The following is a 16,004-nucleotide window of genomic DNA, read 5'->3' as shown; positions in this document are numbered from 1 at the left end:
AAAAATGGGACCACCTGGAAGCTCAACCCAATACAACAAAAAAAGAATTTTCAAAATCGGTTCATAAACGGCGGAGTTATCGGTGAACATACATAAAAAAAAATATAAAAAAAAAAATATCCTGACGAATTGAGAACCTCCTCCTTTTTTTGAAGTTGGTTAAAAACATACATTATAGACTAGAAGTAATGCACAATAGGCGACCTTATGGCTAAGAGCAATCCCTTACAGGCAACTTAAGATTAGAATAGTATAGAGAGGTTAAGAATCACTCACGTCGCTTCTTCTTGCCGGGCTTGTCCTTGCTGTTGACAAGCGTGGTGACCTGCACCACCAGCGGCTCCAGCGTGCGCTCCACGGACGCCGTGCGGATCTCCAGCGTCTTCGGGTCCCACTTGAGGGTCAGCGTCGAGTAGTTGTCCGCCATGCTGGCCGGGACTGCCGGCGGGAGAACATGTTGGCATGTGTGAAGTGGGAATGGGAATGTTAGTTCCTCTGGCAGTTTACACAAGGCTTGCAACTAACATTGTGATACAACTTGACTTTCTGTTGAGACAAAAAGTCAAGATTTGCCTCTTAGTTTTGGGTTGATAGTACCACAACCAGCCTCAAACTCAAAACATGTCTGCCCATCTTCTTTTGCATGCTTACATTAACAAATATATGAACTGTAGTGCTTTGGTTTTGTAAAACCAAAGCACAAAACTGCCTGCATTTTGTTTAAGTACTGTCAAACCCAAGTTAACTTAATGACAGCCAGTGTACCAAGTGAATAAGGGCACAAATCTTCTAACTAAACTAAGTAATTAAAAATAGAAGTGGTAGAAGTGGGGTGTTATTTGTCGGGATGTGTCCTTTGCACAGACACTCGATCTTGTTAGTACCTACCTATACCGTTAATCTAAGAATATAGTACATAACTTGGTGTTGTGATTGTGACTCATGCTGCTATGAATGTGGTATTATCAACTTGAACAAATATTATTCTCGGTACCGTTAATCAATTGAATCATGAATACGTTGAGCATTATGTTTATAAGAGCTTCCAAATTACCCGTATATACTACCTATTTACAAACCCAACCCAAAAGGCAAAACCTGACGCCCATGGATCGGAACAATCACGATTTCAAACACGGCTGTATTTGACAATATACCTGCTTTGCAGGTGTCGTCAAAGGTCTGAACAGATAGCAGGAAGATTTCCTACAAATATTAGCACAATTGCACTGTATTTAACTTGAAAACGATCACTTTCACACGGAAAAACTACAAAAACACAAAAAGAAAACGCCACAAGAAAGACAGTAATGAACGAATGAAATGAAATGAATGAATCATAGAATCATAGAGTAAATAATACTTGGAATGAATGAATGATAAATGTATGGCAGAATAAGGGCTGCCAGATGCAAAAAATAGTGGTGGTCATTGTTTGAAGGAATTACTAGCGCCATCTACAGTAAATTAAATTAAATTAAATTAAAATAGCCTTTATTGCGTAACTTAGAAAGAAACATTCAAAAAAGTAGTGCTTAAATTGTTGTGTTAGTAGTAACTTAAAATTAAGAGTTAGTTCTATTTAAATCTAAATTAAATATAGGTAGTTGTTACGCGCCCTTTCGGGTGTAGGCCTCCTCCAAACTGTGCCATGCTTCCCGGTCTCTTGCCTTCGTGAGCCATTCTTTGCCCGCAACCGCCACGATATCGTCAGCCCATCGCTTGTGAGGTCGCCCTTTCTTACGCTGGCCACCTTCTGGGCCTCTCCACACTGTGACTCTCCTTGTCCATCTGTCGTCATCTATGCGTGCCACATGTCCAGCCCACTTCCATTTCATTTTTGTAATGTGATGCAAGACATCCGTTATTTTAGTTTTGTCACGAATCTCTACATTCCTTATTTTGTCTTTGAGACGTATTCTAAGGATGCTGCGTTCCATTGATCTTTGGCAGGTGGCGAGTTTCTTTGCACTTTCTTGGGTAATGGTCCACGCCTGACAACCGTACGTCAGTGATGGAAGGATACACGTATCCATTACAGTCTTTTTCAGTTGCATCGGTAGGTTGCCCTTCAGCACTTCTTTTAGGGACCAGAACTTTCTCCATGCTATCTGTATGCGTCTGTTGATCTCTTCTTTATCTACTTCTCTAAAAGATACCATTTTCCCAAGGTAGAGATATTCTTCAACATACTCGATAGTATTCGAGTCCACCTGTACTGCTTGCTTCGTGTCGTTTGTTAGCAGCTTAGTCTTATCAAGATTCATCAGGAGTCCCACTTTCTTGCTTTCGTTATGAAGGGTCTGGATCATCAATTCAAGGTCTTTAGCGGATTTTGCAAACAATACTATATCGTCGGCGAATCTGAGGTGAGTAAGCCGGTTTTGGTTTATTTTTACTCCCTTTGTTTGCCAGTGGACCAGGACCTTTCTCATGACCAGCTCGAGCACTGCTATGAACAGCTTTGGTGATAATGGGTCCCCTTGTCTGACTCCTCTGTCTATACTGAAGCTTGGCCCAGACTTCTCTAGTCTTACTTTACTCTGGCAATTTTTATAGATGTTTTTCAATATTTTAATGTAAGTGTTATCTATTCCATGATGTTCTAACGCAGCCCAGATAGCATCGTGTGACAGAGAGTCGAATGCCTTTCTGTAATCGACAAATGCGATGTAGAGTGGTGTGTTGTATTCTTTGTATCTTTCTATTAATATGCTTACTACGTGAATATGATCTATAGTAGAATAGCCACTTCGAAATCCTGCTTGTTCGATAGGTTGACATTGATCGATGATTTTCGATATTCTTTTCAGAATGCATTTGGAAAATAGCTTATAGGTGCTTGGCATTAAGCTGATTGGTCTGTAGTTCGAAATGTTGCTTGGATCTCCCTTTTTGTAAATAAGTATTATGTCGGATTGGCTCCACTGTGAAGGTGTTTCTGTACTAAGTAATATCATATTGAAAAGTTTGCAAAATGCTCCAGCCAGTACAGTTTCTCCGATTTTTAGTGCCTCATTTATGATGTCATCGGGACCCGGGCTTTTTTCGTTTCTCAGGCCATCTACAGTAAAACATAAATATTAATATAAAGTTTACCTACTTACGATATCTACATAATGAGGCGTTTGTTAAAAAAAAAGAAGTTCATTTTTGGAGAAATAGATGGCGTTGTCTAAGTTGTACCAACTGTCAAACCCTCAGAAGACACAGATTTTGTATAAGCTCACATCTTATTCTGTGAGTAGTATTCACAGAGTACATTATTTATATTTTCTCTATGAAGTAGACGCAACTGTGTAGTCCAAGAAAATATTGAAGGAACCGCATTGTCCTATTCTTCTTTGTTTGCCACAGCAAGTGATAAATAATAAATTAAGATTATATGATAAATATAAGTGTAGGTAGGTACTGACTGAGCAAGCAGCCTAGTGCATATAAAATGTGAAAAACTATAAGTACCTCTACATGCCGCTCAAATCCTTTTTAATGAATTTAAACCCAAGCCTACATGATGGGTCATGTTCATGTTGGGCAACTCTACCTACCTGTTTGAGTGCTTATGTTAGATTGCTACCTACATAATATATATATATATATGTAACAATGGTCAATTTACATTACCGCGAATGATTTTACTTACCTGAATGAATTGATCAGTGTGTCCTACCAGTTATGACCTATGGGAGTGGTTCACAAACTGAAAGTCACTCAGCGAGCTATGTAAAGAGCTATGCTTGGTGTCTCTCTGAAAGATCGCATCCGGAAGGAAGTAATCCGACAGAGAACTAAAGTCACCGACATAGGCCATAGCTCACCGAGTTAGTAAGCTTAAGTGGCAGTGGGCTTTTCACATCTGTCGAAGAACCGATGACCGATGGGGTAAACGTGTCTGGAGTGGAGGCCGCGACTAGCCAAACGTAGTGTGGGACGCTCTCCGGCTAGATGGGGTGACGACTTGCGAAAGGTGACTGGTTATGATTGGATGCGGAAAGCTAAAGATCGCATACAGTGGCGTGCTTTGGGAGAGGCCTACGTCCAGCAGCGGACTGCTATAGGCTGATGATGATGATGATGAAGGAAAATCACTTGGTAGGAAATGATCCGAACGCAACCATGAATGTTTTCGCAGTTTCCAATAAATATTTCGCACATTTTTCCGAGTCGTCTTAATCCATTGTTGCGCTTGGCTTTCATCATTTGGAAATTTATGATTTCCTATATTTTTACAAGTTGCGACGGCACACATTCTCATCTTGTCTTGAAAGTATTTCTTTGGGATCCTACATAAATAAAAATAGCAAATCTGTTCACGCGCGGGTAGAACTATTCACAGAATACTTAGCACTATCCCAAGCCACATATCACCTCGGAAGGCCTGTGGCTCGCGCTACCACCACCACAACTAGTGAGTTCTTATTCTGAGTTTAGTACTCTTTGCTCTCTATGTAATTTTTGACAGTTGGTACACTACGTTTTCACGCCATCTATCGGCTTACCCAATAACTCAACTGACAGCTGTCAAGGAAAACGGCTTATTGTTGCTTGCTATGCTTTCAAATAGATAGATACCTACTAATAGATACAAGTTTTTAATTGTTTATAAATTATAACGCAGAATGAAGGTGCTGCGCACAATCCTGCGAGGATTATTGTTTGCTTGTTAAGCTCGTTTTTATGTATTAATTCTTACCTATAATTCAATAAATTAAAAAATGTGAAAAACCTCATGTCTCAAGAAGCCCTTAAGGACAACATTCAACACGAGTGCTAGAGTCTCTAGCCCGTAGTTTTCGCTGAAGTGATTAGAAAGGGAGATTTTCTTTTTACGTTTAAAAGTTCCAAAATCGACCAATCGATGGCATCCGGCCTGTCGTTTTTTATGAGCTGCATTCTAGGGGACGTATGATGTCATAAATGGTACAAAGCTGTCTTAGACCTGGTTTGTCATGATTCTGTTAGTTACAGTCTAAATCATGGATTTGCTGACGACTCGTTTAAGGATTAATACCCTTTTAATTGGATGAGTCCCATGACGAAAATCTAACAGACCATTCATAAATCAAGCATTGTGTGAATCATTCACTCACACTTCACTCAATATTTTGTCATATTCATTGAAATGAGCCGTTTGTTAAAAAGAAAAAAGTTTTCATTTTTGGAGAAATAGATGGCGTTGTCTGAGTTGTACCCATGGAAGTAATAATACAACGTTGTATTATTACTTCCATGGTTGTACCATAGAATAACAAGTACAATAGAATGACAATGTCATAGTACAGAATCGTAGCCATAAAAAAGCTTGAAAATTTAAGCGGATTCTAGATGGCGCTATACGTTTCGTTAAGCGGTTTCTAGGTGGCACCACTATCTATGGATGAATGCAATGACATCTATCTATTCGATGCACAATCGATGGCCGTCGTAATATTGGAAACGGCCAATAGATGGCATTTTAAGCATAAAATATAAATCTTTGAATTTAATATTATTCTCTTCATCTAACGTGTATGCAGTTTGGTAAATATTGCACTCATAAACTTATGGAAACAAAATAATGCTGTACCTACTTAGTTACTCGTACTATATCATTGTCAACTTTGAAGGAAGATATTTATTTTGCTCGTGGCAAGTTACTTGGCGACCCTCCTTGCGGGGTGAAAGAAGTGGCGGGGGCGAGGTAGCACGACATGCTACACACGTAGAAAAGTGTGCCCGGATTAATCTCGCGATAGCTTGTAACTATTTCTGACGTAAGTAAAATTTTATTCTATGAGTGTTCCCGTAAATGTCATATTTAGCTTAAAATTTATAGTTTGACAGCATTTAAATTTGGATGTTTACCTTCAGAATATCTACCAATTTGAATTTATTTTTGTAAAAGTGTTTTATTTTATAAATCAATTTCCATGTCACTTTCATGTTCACTCTCTGTTTGAACTTGTTCATCGTCGTCGTCATCCTCATCTTCATCATCGTTTTCATTAACTTCAATTATAAATCTAAGACAAAAACCAAAAAACATTATACCTACTGTAGTGTTTGTATCTATACAGTAGATATAACGCCTTGTCTCATGTACACAAGTAGTGAGGTAGCACGTCGGTGGCGGGCTGAGTCAGTCTGTGTTTGACCGGCGAGCCGACTGGACGTGTGCCTGCACGTGCGGCTTGGTGTTACAGTGAGCCATAGGTTTTGCGTGCTGTGCAGCTATACACGATATAATTGTAGACCCTACAAGTGGCGACGAGGAGAAAGGTCAGTGAAAGTTATATTTATGTATGTACAAAACTTTGGTTAGGAGATATGTGGATTTTTCAGCTAAACACATTACATTGTGTGGTAACTAGTTTACAAACGTTAAAAATGTGTGAGATCATAGTATATGTGATCATCAAGTTCGTTTTTCAATATTTTATTAATTGATTAGTGTGATTACTTATGAATTTCAATGCAATATTATAAAAATGGCTAATCAAAACATTTTTTGGTGAGGGTAGTCTTACATTTTTATATTAAGTAGTCAATAACTTGATAATGGCTGACGCCACGCCATTAATTAATCTTATTTACATACATTATGTTGAAATATAATTTTTGGTATTTACTGTGTAGTCCTTAAGTAGGTACCAGCAGTGCTCGTGCTCATATCACATACTGAAAAAAAAAAACAGTTGTGTCAAATACAGTGACTGGTCAATATAAAGAGTCAATGTAGAGTCAATGTAGAGTCAATGTAGAGTCAATGTAGAGTCAATGTAGAGTCAATGTAGAGTCAATGTAGAGTCAATGTAGAGTCAATGTAGAGTCAATGTAGAGTCAATGTAGAGTCAATGTAGAGTCAATGTAGAGTCAATGTAGAGTCAATGTAGAGTCAATGTAGAGTCAATGTAGAGTCAATGTAGAGTCAATGTAGAGTCAATGTAGAGTCAATGTAGAGTCAATGTAGAGTCAATGTAGAGTCAATGTAGAGTCAATGTAGAGTCAATGTAGAGTCAATGTAGAGTCAATGTAGAGTCAATGTAGAGTCAATGTAGAGTCAATGTAGAGTCAATGTAGAGTCAATGTAGAGTCAATGTAGAGTCAATGTAGAGTCAATGTAGAGTCAATGTAGAGTCAATGTAGAGTCAATGTAGAGTCAATGTAGAGTCAATGTAGAGTCAATGTAGAGTCAATGTAGAGTCAATGTAGAGTCAATGTAGAGTCGATGTAGAGTTAATTCAGATTATTGCAGACTGAGATCTGACAACTAGGTTAGTAAAATAAAAACAAAGATATGCTTCGGACTTCCATTAAATTGGTAGTAATTGGTTATCATTGAATTGATGACATGGTGTAGTGTGTAAGTAAGACTATAACAACTATATTATAATACCTACATGTAATCTTTACTAACACATATGTATACTCTCTCATACTTTTATACAATATACGTTTAGTTCAGCATCAACCGTTCGTCTTTCAACTCGCCTCCGACCTACCTCCTTACATGGCGACCCTCGCCATTCGAGACGGGCCTAATGCGGTCGGCTAGTAAAAATTGTTGAAGCATTAAAAATATAGTGTCTTCGTGGTATACTATCGTACATTGTGTTGTGTAAATTATATAAATGGGGAACACTGCAACTACAATGAGGCCTCCCGTAGAGGACCTAAATCGTCAAGATATCCTCACTCAAATAGGATATTCAAACAAGATAATCCAGCACAATGAAAATTTGATGGGTCACGTTGCGAAGACCAACGATTACTTGTACTGGCTGATGTTCGTGCTAGCAGTTCTGGGAGCATTTTTTCTGGCAAAGTACGTGAACGACTGCATCAACGGGAAGATCGAGCGCCGCGCGCGTGCTCACGCGCTCCAGACGAGGAGGTTGGGCCAAGCAGAAGCGGTTTGAGTGTTAAAGTTCAGTGTTACGAAAATAAATAATAATTGTGAACATAATAATATGGGCAATATAGTGATTGAAAGTTGAAAGTGATTAAACAGGAAGATTTTTTCATTTGTTAGTCGTATACCTCGAAATCAAAAACTCCTTGTAGCTTTTCACCTATTCGCATTTCACCTTGATAGCGTTTTTTGTTGTAGCGTATAATATCGGTAGTATATTTTGTTACTAGCATATATTTTTAACAGATTTTTACAACAGTAGCAAATTTTTATGTAGCATGTATTATCAATAGCTTATTTATTAAGCTGCATATATTTTGAATAGCAGGTAAGTATTTTATGTCGCATCTTATTTGGGTCGCATATTGTTGTAGTGTAAAAGAAATATCGCGATATGTACCTAATAATGCATTAAAAACAAATATCTATCAAGGTGAAAAGCGACTACAGTGAAGGCAGGCAGGAAAGTAAATTTACTATGATTTTTTTCAGACAAATGTCAGAAGCGATCAAGAATTATACTACAAGAATAAAAATCTATTCAAAAATTTTGATATCGCGGCGAAATGCGAATAGGTGAAAAGCTACAAGGATTTTTTGATTTCGAGGTATACGACTAACAAATGGATTTTTTTATGGACTGTCAGATTGCGTATGTAAGTTAATTATTATACATTTATTTACGAAGGTATTACCCACCCCCATAATTATTCATCATACTTATTAATTCTTAATAATATGTAATCAGTTAGTTAATTAATACTTGTATTGGAAAATCTTATTTAATGGCATGTAACTTGAACAGAGTATATGATAAACTAAAAGATATTCGTACATATTTAATAAAGATAGGGGCAAAGCGAAGGCATGGTTCCATTTTAACGAAAAAATTAGAGGAAGCCAATATTTTGTTATCGGAATATAATACTTTAATTGACGATTTTAGCGAGGAGTGCAAGTTAGGTCAGATAAGTAAGGAGGAATTGTGTTTAATTACAAATATTTCAACGAAGTTTGAGTCTTTATTTGAGGACGTTAAGAGTTTATGTTGTGAAACTTCAATTATGGAGACTTTTAATTTAAAAACCGCTTTGACCTTATTACCCATAATGACAGATCAGGAGAATAATACAAAACAATTGATTGATGGAATTGATTATTACAACACTATTTTGTCAAAACAAGAATGTAAAACTAATTTGATACAATTTGTGCTTAAAAGTCGACTATCGCAAACGGCTAAACTTAAGATGGAGTCAAATTACACAAGTGTGTCAGCTTTGTTACTGGATATGAAAAGTCTATTATTACCGAAAAAATCAGCAACGGCAATACAGTGTAAACTCCAGAATATTAGGCAAAACGAACTATCTGTTAGTGAATACGGAAAGGAAATTACAGAACTTTTTGCGGATCTCACGGTTTCTCAAGCTGACGGAAATTCAGATCACTATGCCATATTACGGCCGTTGAACGAAAAGATGGCAATTAAACGATTTTCCGACGGTTTGAGGAACCGACGGTTAAGCACAATAATTGCTGCACGTAATTTCAGCTCACTTCAGGATGCGATACAAGCAGCTCAAGATGAAGAAGTGTCATCTTCTGGAGATATCATGGGTATGAGTAATAATAACCCACCTTCTAGGAATTACAGAGGACGCGTATTTACAAACCAGAGAGGGTACAACCGTGGGCAACCGCCGCAGCGCGGGTACATGGGCCCGCCGCGCGGACACCCGGGCCAGCAGCGCGGCCGCGGGGGCTACCAGCAGCACCGGGGAGGTGCCTACTACCAGCAGCGCTATCCAGGTAATAACTCTAATTATTTTGGCAGGCCATGGAACTATGACAATGGGAATCATGTCAATATGATGAGTGACGACTCTCATAACACACCGGAGGAACAGCGTGAGCAATCATCGGAAACAATTCAGTTTTTTCGAGAATAATGAAGTAATATTTTCTTGTAGCAGTACCCTATTTACGAACCTCGCCCTAAATGGAAAAGATTATGCATGGCTAATTGATACGGGTGCGTCATTATCGGCTATAAAATAATAATTTAAAAAAATAAAAAACCGACTTCAAAAAACCAGTAAAATGTAAGTAATAATTTAAGGTTTACACAAATTATATGTGACAGTACAAATATACCTAAGCAGGAACTGTTCTTTTTTGATGTTGGTGCAGTGACAAAGTAATCTGAAGAAATATGGCACCAACTTCAAAAAAGAACAGTTCCTGCTTAGGTATATTTGTACTGTCACATATAATTTGTGTAAACCTTAAATTATTACTTACATTTTACTGGTTTTTTGAAGTCGGTTTTTTATTTTTTTAAATTATTATTTTATTTTATAGTTTTTAGTTTATTTGCAATAATTTTTAATCAAAAGTAAGATGCAAATGATACCAAAAAGTCCTACTAATCAATACGAATCATTCAAGCCTAAACACGAGGTAGTTGCTATATACCGTTGAGGAGTTCCCTTGACTGCCTTCCGTTTCCATCATCAGATCAGCTCAAGGTCACCATCATATTTTATTGTTATAAGAACTATATTTACGTTCTTAATTTCATTAGAATCGGTTAATATGTGTCCAAAATGGAAATTCATACCCTGTTTTTACCCCTTTACCCAACCTTAGGGGTGAGATAAAATTCTGAAAAAAAAATGGGACCACCTGGAAGCTCAACCCAATACAACAAAAAAAGAATTTTCAAAATCGGTTCATAAACGGCGGAGTTATCGGTGAACATACATAAAAAAAAATATAAAAAAAAAAAAAAAAATATCCCGACGAATTGAGAACCTCCTCCTTTTTTTGAAGTCGGTTAATAAAATGTAAACATTTATTGGAACATAACATCGAGTTTATTAAGGAACGGTCTTGCATAAATGGTATCGGCGGCACAATACAGGCTATTGGATATGTTTTTATTCAACTAGAAATAAATGGACATTGTTTTCAACATAAGTTCTTCGTATTTGACACCATACCATGTGTCACAGCAGGAATATTAGGTAGCGACTTTTTAGAGAAGTACAGATCAATTTTAGATTACAACACCAATACGTTAACCTTAATTGGAACGGATAACATAAACATCACTATGCCGGTGTTAAGAGTTAGTCATGACTTTCATGATTATAATTATTTAATCCCAGCGCGATCGGAATCTGTTTATTTTGTCAAGACAAGTATGTCTGAGGATTGTATGGTGTGTACCCAACAAATATGCGATGGAATTTATATAGCAGGTTCAATAGTTAGGCCAACTAATGGAAAAATACCCATTCAAGTTTTAAATACAACGGAAACAGAACTATCTCTACATTCATTAGAGCCAGAAATACACAAGCTAAGTGATTATTACATATTTCAATTTGGTAGCAGTGGAAATAATGCAGATAGAGTTAAAAAATTACTGCCGCAAATTAAATTAGGACATCTAAACCAAGAAGAGCAGAGAGCTATAGAAAATATATGTGCGAAATTTGCTGACATATTTCATTTGTCGGGGGATAAATTGACCGCAACGGATATTTGTCAACAATCAATTCAATTAAAACCTAACGTAGAACCGGCATTTAGTAAACCATATAGATTACCCCAAGCCCATAAGGCTGAAATCAACAGGCAAATCACTGAAATGTTAAAAGACGGAATAATTGAACCATCTCAAAGTGAGTGGTCAAGTCCGATATTACTAGTGCCGAAGAAAAATGTTAGTGATTGTAAAAAAAATGGCGACTAGTTATTGATAATAGGAAAGTTAACGAAAGAATACAAGATGACAAATTCCCCTTACCCAACATCTCGGAAATTTTTGACTCTCTTTCGGGTGCAATTTACTACTCACATCTAGACTTATTTTCTGGGTATTATCAGATGGAACTCTCCGAAGAAAGTAGGAAATATACAGCTTTTTGTACGCCACAGTGTCAAGTCACGAAACCAAATGTAAATTCAATAAATGAAGAAAATAATGCCAATACTTGTTCAGGGCAATATCAGATGAAAAGAATGCCAATGGGGTTAAAAACCAGCCCTAATGCATTTTCGCGCATGATAAATATTGCAATGTCAGGCCTAGCATTTGACAAATGTTTTGTCTATTTAGATGACCTCATAGTTTTTGGCCGAAGTTTGGATGACCATAATAAAAATTTATTTGATGTATTTAGCCGATTGAGAAAAGTTAACCTAAAATTAAACCCACAAAAATGCGATTTTCTAAAAAGAGAAATTTTATATCTTGGACATGTTATTACTGCAGATGGAATTTTACCAGACCCGAGTAAAATTAAAGTTATGGCTGAATATCCCATTCCCAAAAATTTAGACGAAGTAAAAAGATTCGTAGCTTTTAGTAATTATTACAGAAAATTCATATCAAATTTCGCAGAAATAGCCTACCCTCTTAATAAATTATGTCGAAAAGATCAACCTTTTATATGGGACACTCAATGCCAAAATTCATTTGAGAAACTTCGCAATGCACTATTGTCTCCACCTGTACTACAGTACCCTGATTTTTCAGACGCTAATGAGTTTCAATTACAAACAGATGCTTCTGGCTATGCCATAGCTGGAGTATTGTCAAACAAAAATGGTAGGCCAGTAGCGTACACAAGCAGAGGGCTTAATAAAGCTGAAACAAATTATCCGACAATAGAAAAGGAATTGCTCGCGATAGTTTGGTCCATCAAGTATTTTAGACCATATCTTTTAGGCAAACATTTTAAAGTAATTACGGATCATAAACCACTTGTTTATTTGTTTAGTATGAAAGACCCTAGCAGTAGGCTAACTAAATTTCGTTTGCAGTTGGAAGAATATAATTTCACCGTAGAATATGTAAAAGGCAAGGACAATGCACCAGCAGATGCACTATCCCGTATAAGATTGACTTCAAATGAGCTGAAAGAGATGAATGAAAGCGTGATGAATGTAATGACTAGAGCACAAGCGAGAAAACTTACTATAAATAATGACGAAAATACTACTCATGACGTCCCTTCGGACTATACTGTTTCTACAGACCAACCAAGAGTAATATGAATTAATAATAAACCGAAGGAGTCTGTGGAATTGAGTTTTATAAATGAAGAGAAACTAAATAAATTAATAAAAGACAATTTAATTACAGAAAGAAGTTATCAAAATATATTAATGTATGTACCGTCAAAGAAAGTAATTTATATAAACCCATGTTCGCATTCACAATTCACGCGAGCCGTATTTGTGAAGGAACTTGAGGAATTTTGTAAAAAATGTTCTGTTCAAGCAATATATTGTATAAAGAATAAAGAAAGTAGTATATTTATAGAAACATTGGCTAAAGAAATAAAGAAAACAAGTGAGTGGAATGGTCCACGATTATTCGTTCTGCAAGGAATTCAAAGAATTGACGATAAAGACGACCAGCGGGTTATTTTGAACGACTTCCACTTATTACCAACCAGTGGGCACGCAGGTATAAGGCGGATGTTTAATAAAATTAGGAAATACTATTATTGGCCTGGATTAGAACGCGACATAAATAACTTTGTAAGTCGTTGTGATAAGTGTCAGAGACAAAAACATTCCACTTACGTTAAAGAACCAATGACAATCACAACTACCGCGCACACCGCAATGGAAAAAATATTTTTAGATGTAGTAGGACCGCTAGATCAGGATCATAAAGGGTATAGATACATTTTAACTATGCAATGCGAATTATCAAAATTTGTTCAGGCAGTTCCACTTTTGACAAAAAGTACTTCTGAGGTAGCACAGGCTTTTGTTAACAGCTTCATATTATCTTACGGAATACCAACAGAAATTGCGACAGACAGAGGAACGGAATTCCTCTCTTCTACGATGGCTGAGGTATGTACACTTTTAAACATAACTAAGCTACAGTCAACAGCATATCACCACCAATCAATTGGCGCTTTGGAGAACTCACATAAAAATTTAGGAGCATATTTAAGAATACAAACTGACAATCACCCCGAGTCGTGGAGTAATTGGTTGCCGTTCTGGTGTTTTTCGTACAACACTTCTGTTCATACAGAAACAAAGTTTACACCTTTTGAGCTTGTTTATGGAAAAAAATGTATTTTACCTAGTAATTTGTCAAATGGTACAATAGATCCATTATATACTTGTGACGACTACCCAAAAGAACTAAAATATAGGCTTCAGGTTTCACAGAAAGAAGCTCGTGATAACCTTAACCATTATATTTAGTAAAACTGTAAGGAAAAATGTATACGATAAAAATAGTAAGTCTGTAGTTTATAAGCCAAATGATTTAGTAGTAATTAAGAAAGAAAATTGTAGCAAATTTGATAGCCCATGGACGGAACCATATACTGTAATCAGAGATTTATCGCCCAATGTAGAGTTAATAAAGGATGGTAAAATATCAATAGTACATAAGAATAGGACTAAACTATATAAAAGTTAATAACTATATTTTAATCAGGGATATTACTTGTCTAAAGATTTTAATTAATAATATTCATAACATGTGTACTACAATATATAAACATAAATGTATGTGTAAAAAAAAAAAAAAAGAACACATAATATAAAGTTTTTTTTTTTTTTTTTTTCCCTTCCGTGGGAGGTGTAGTGTGTAAGTAAGACTATAACAACTATATTATAATACCTACATGTAATCTTTACTAACACATATGTATACTCTCTCATACTTTTATACAATATACGTTTAGTTCAGCATCAACCGTTCGTCTTTCAACTCGCCTCCGACCTACCTCCTTACAATGGATTTCCATTAAATTGGAGATAATTATGATTCCATTAAATTGGATTGGTGCTTCCATTAAATTGGAGGAGTTATTCCATTCAATTGGAGATAAAAAAAGACCATTCAATTGGCGTAAGCGTTCCATTAAATTGGATGAATATTTTCAGGGCGCCCCAACAACTATGGCGAACATGCTGCCAGCTCCAGAAAAATTAGATCTTGAAGGCGACAACGCTTCTGTAGGATTACGATGGGAGAAATGGAAGAGATCATTAGAAATCTATCTTGAAGCAGCTGATATAAAGTCTCCATCGAAGAAAAGAGCTACGTTGCTATTACTAGGGGGTACTGGACTACAGGACATTTTTTACAATCTTCCATGTGCAAGCGCTGTGACTCCAGAAACCGATGTATTTCAAGTAGCCGTTGAAGCATTAGATAATTTCTTCCGACCTAAACAGAACAAAACTTTTGAGAGGCATGTCTTCCGATTAATTAAGCAAGATGAAGGTGAAAGTTTCGAGAAGTTTTTGGTTAAATTAAGGGACCAAGCGAGTAAATGTAAGTTTGATAAGCCGGACGATCATATAATAGATCAAATAATTGAACGGTGCCAATCGTCAGAGCTGCGGAAGAAGATTTTGATAATGGGAGAGACGGTGACTTTAGACAAAGTAATCACAGAAGCAAATACATTAGAAGTGGTAAATCAACAGTTAGTATGCTACGAACAGAAAAACAAGGAAAACACGAAAGATGAGAATGTGAATTCTATAATCAACCGAAATACAAGGGTTATCAAGAATGATAGAAAGGTTGAAGAAGGAAGCAGTAAACCAAAATGTGGCAGATGTGGCAACTTTACTCACAGCCCTAATGATTTTAAATGCCCAGCTAAGGAGAAAAAATGCCATGCTTGCGGTAAATTGGGCCACTATCAAAGATGTTGCAAAACTAAATCAAACCAATTGAAACGGAAAATAGAACAGGGACCAACATGGAATAGAAACAATTTGAAGAGATTACGGCAAGGAGATGCAATTAATTCTCTAGAAGGACCAGATGAAGAAGTTCAGTATGTTTTCAATGTTAGCGACGACGCAACGATTGATTGCAACGTAGGCAATGTCAAACTAGAGATGCTAATAGATTCAGGTTGCAAACTCAATTTGATAACAGATAAGGCGTGGGAATACTTAAAAAATAATAAAGTGAATTGCTCCAAACAAATCAAGGAGCCCAATAAAATGCTTATGGCTTACGGGTGCGTGGAGCCCTTGCAGGTTAAAGGCTCATTTGAGGCGGTATTAAATATCGGCACACGGTCTGAGAAAAGCACCATTT

At 36.6% G+C, this 16,004-nt stretch overlaps 1 protein-coding gene across 1 annotated transcript in view; it reads right to left on the bottom strand.

Moving 5' to 3' along the window:
• LOC105380915 (catenin alpha) overlaps window positions 1-1,325 on the bottom strand; it is a 37,889-nt gene extending 36,564 nt beyond the window's left edge. Inside the window, exons 1-2 of the mRNA XM_048623850.1 lie at window positions 1,158-1,325; window positions 277-438 (exon numbers count right to left, since the gene is read on the bottom strand). Coding sequence (XP_048479807.1) covers window positions 277-427 — 151 coding nt within the window. The 5' untranslated portion in view covers window positions 428-438; window positions 1,158-1,325. The remainder of the gene's footprint in view (window positions 1-276; window positions 439-1,157) is intronic.
• Between the last annotated feature and the right edge of the window lie 14,679 nt (window positions 1,326-16,004).

The sequence above is a fragment of the Plutella xylostella genome, chromosome 11 (assembly GCF_932276165.1).
Source record: "Plutella xylostella chromosome 11, ilPluXylo3.1, whole genome shotgun sequence".
Classification (NCBI taxonomy): Eukaryota; Metazoa; Arthropoda; class Insecta; order Lepidoptera; family Plutellidae; genus Plutella; species Plutella xylostella.
The sequence above is the reverse complement of the archived record's forward strand: the minus strand, read 5'-3'. Positions and strand labels throughout refer to the sequence as shown.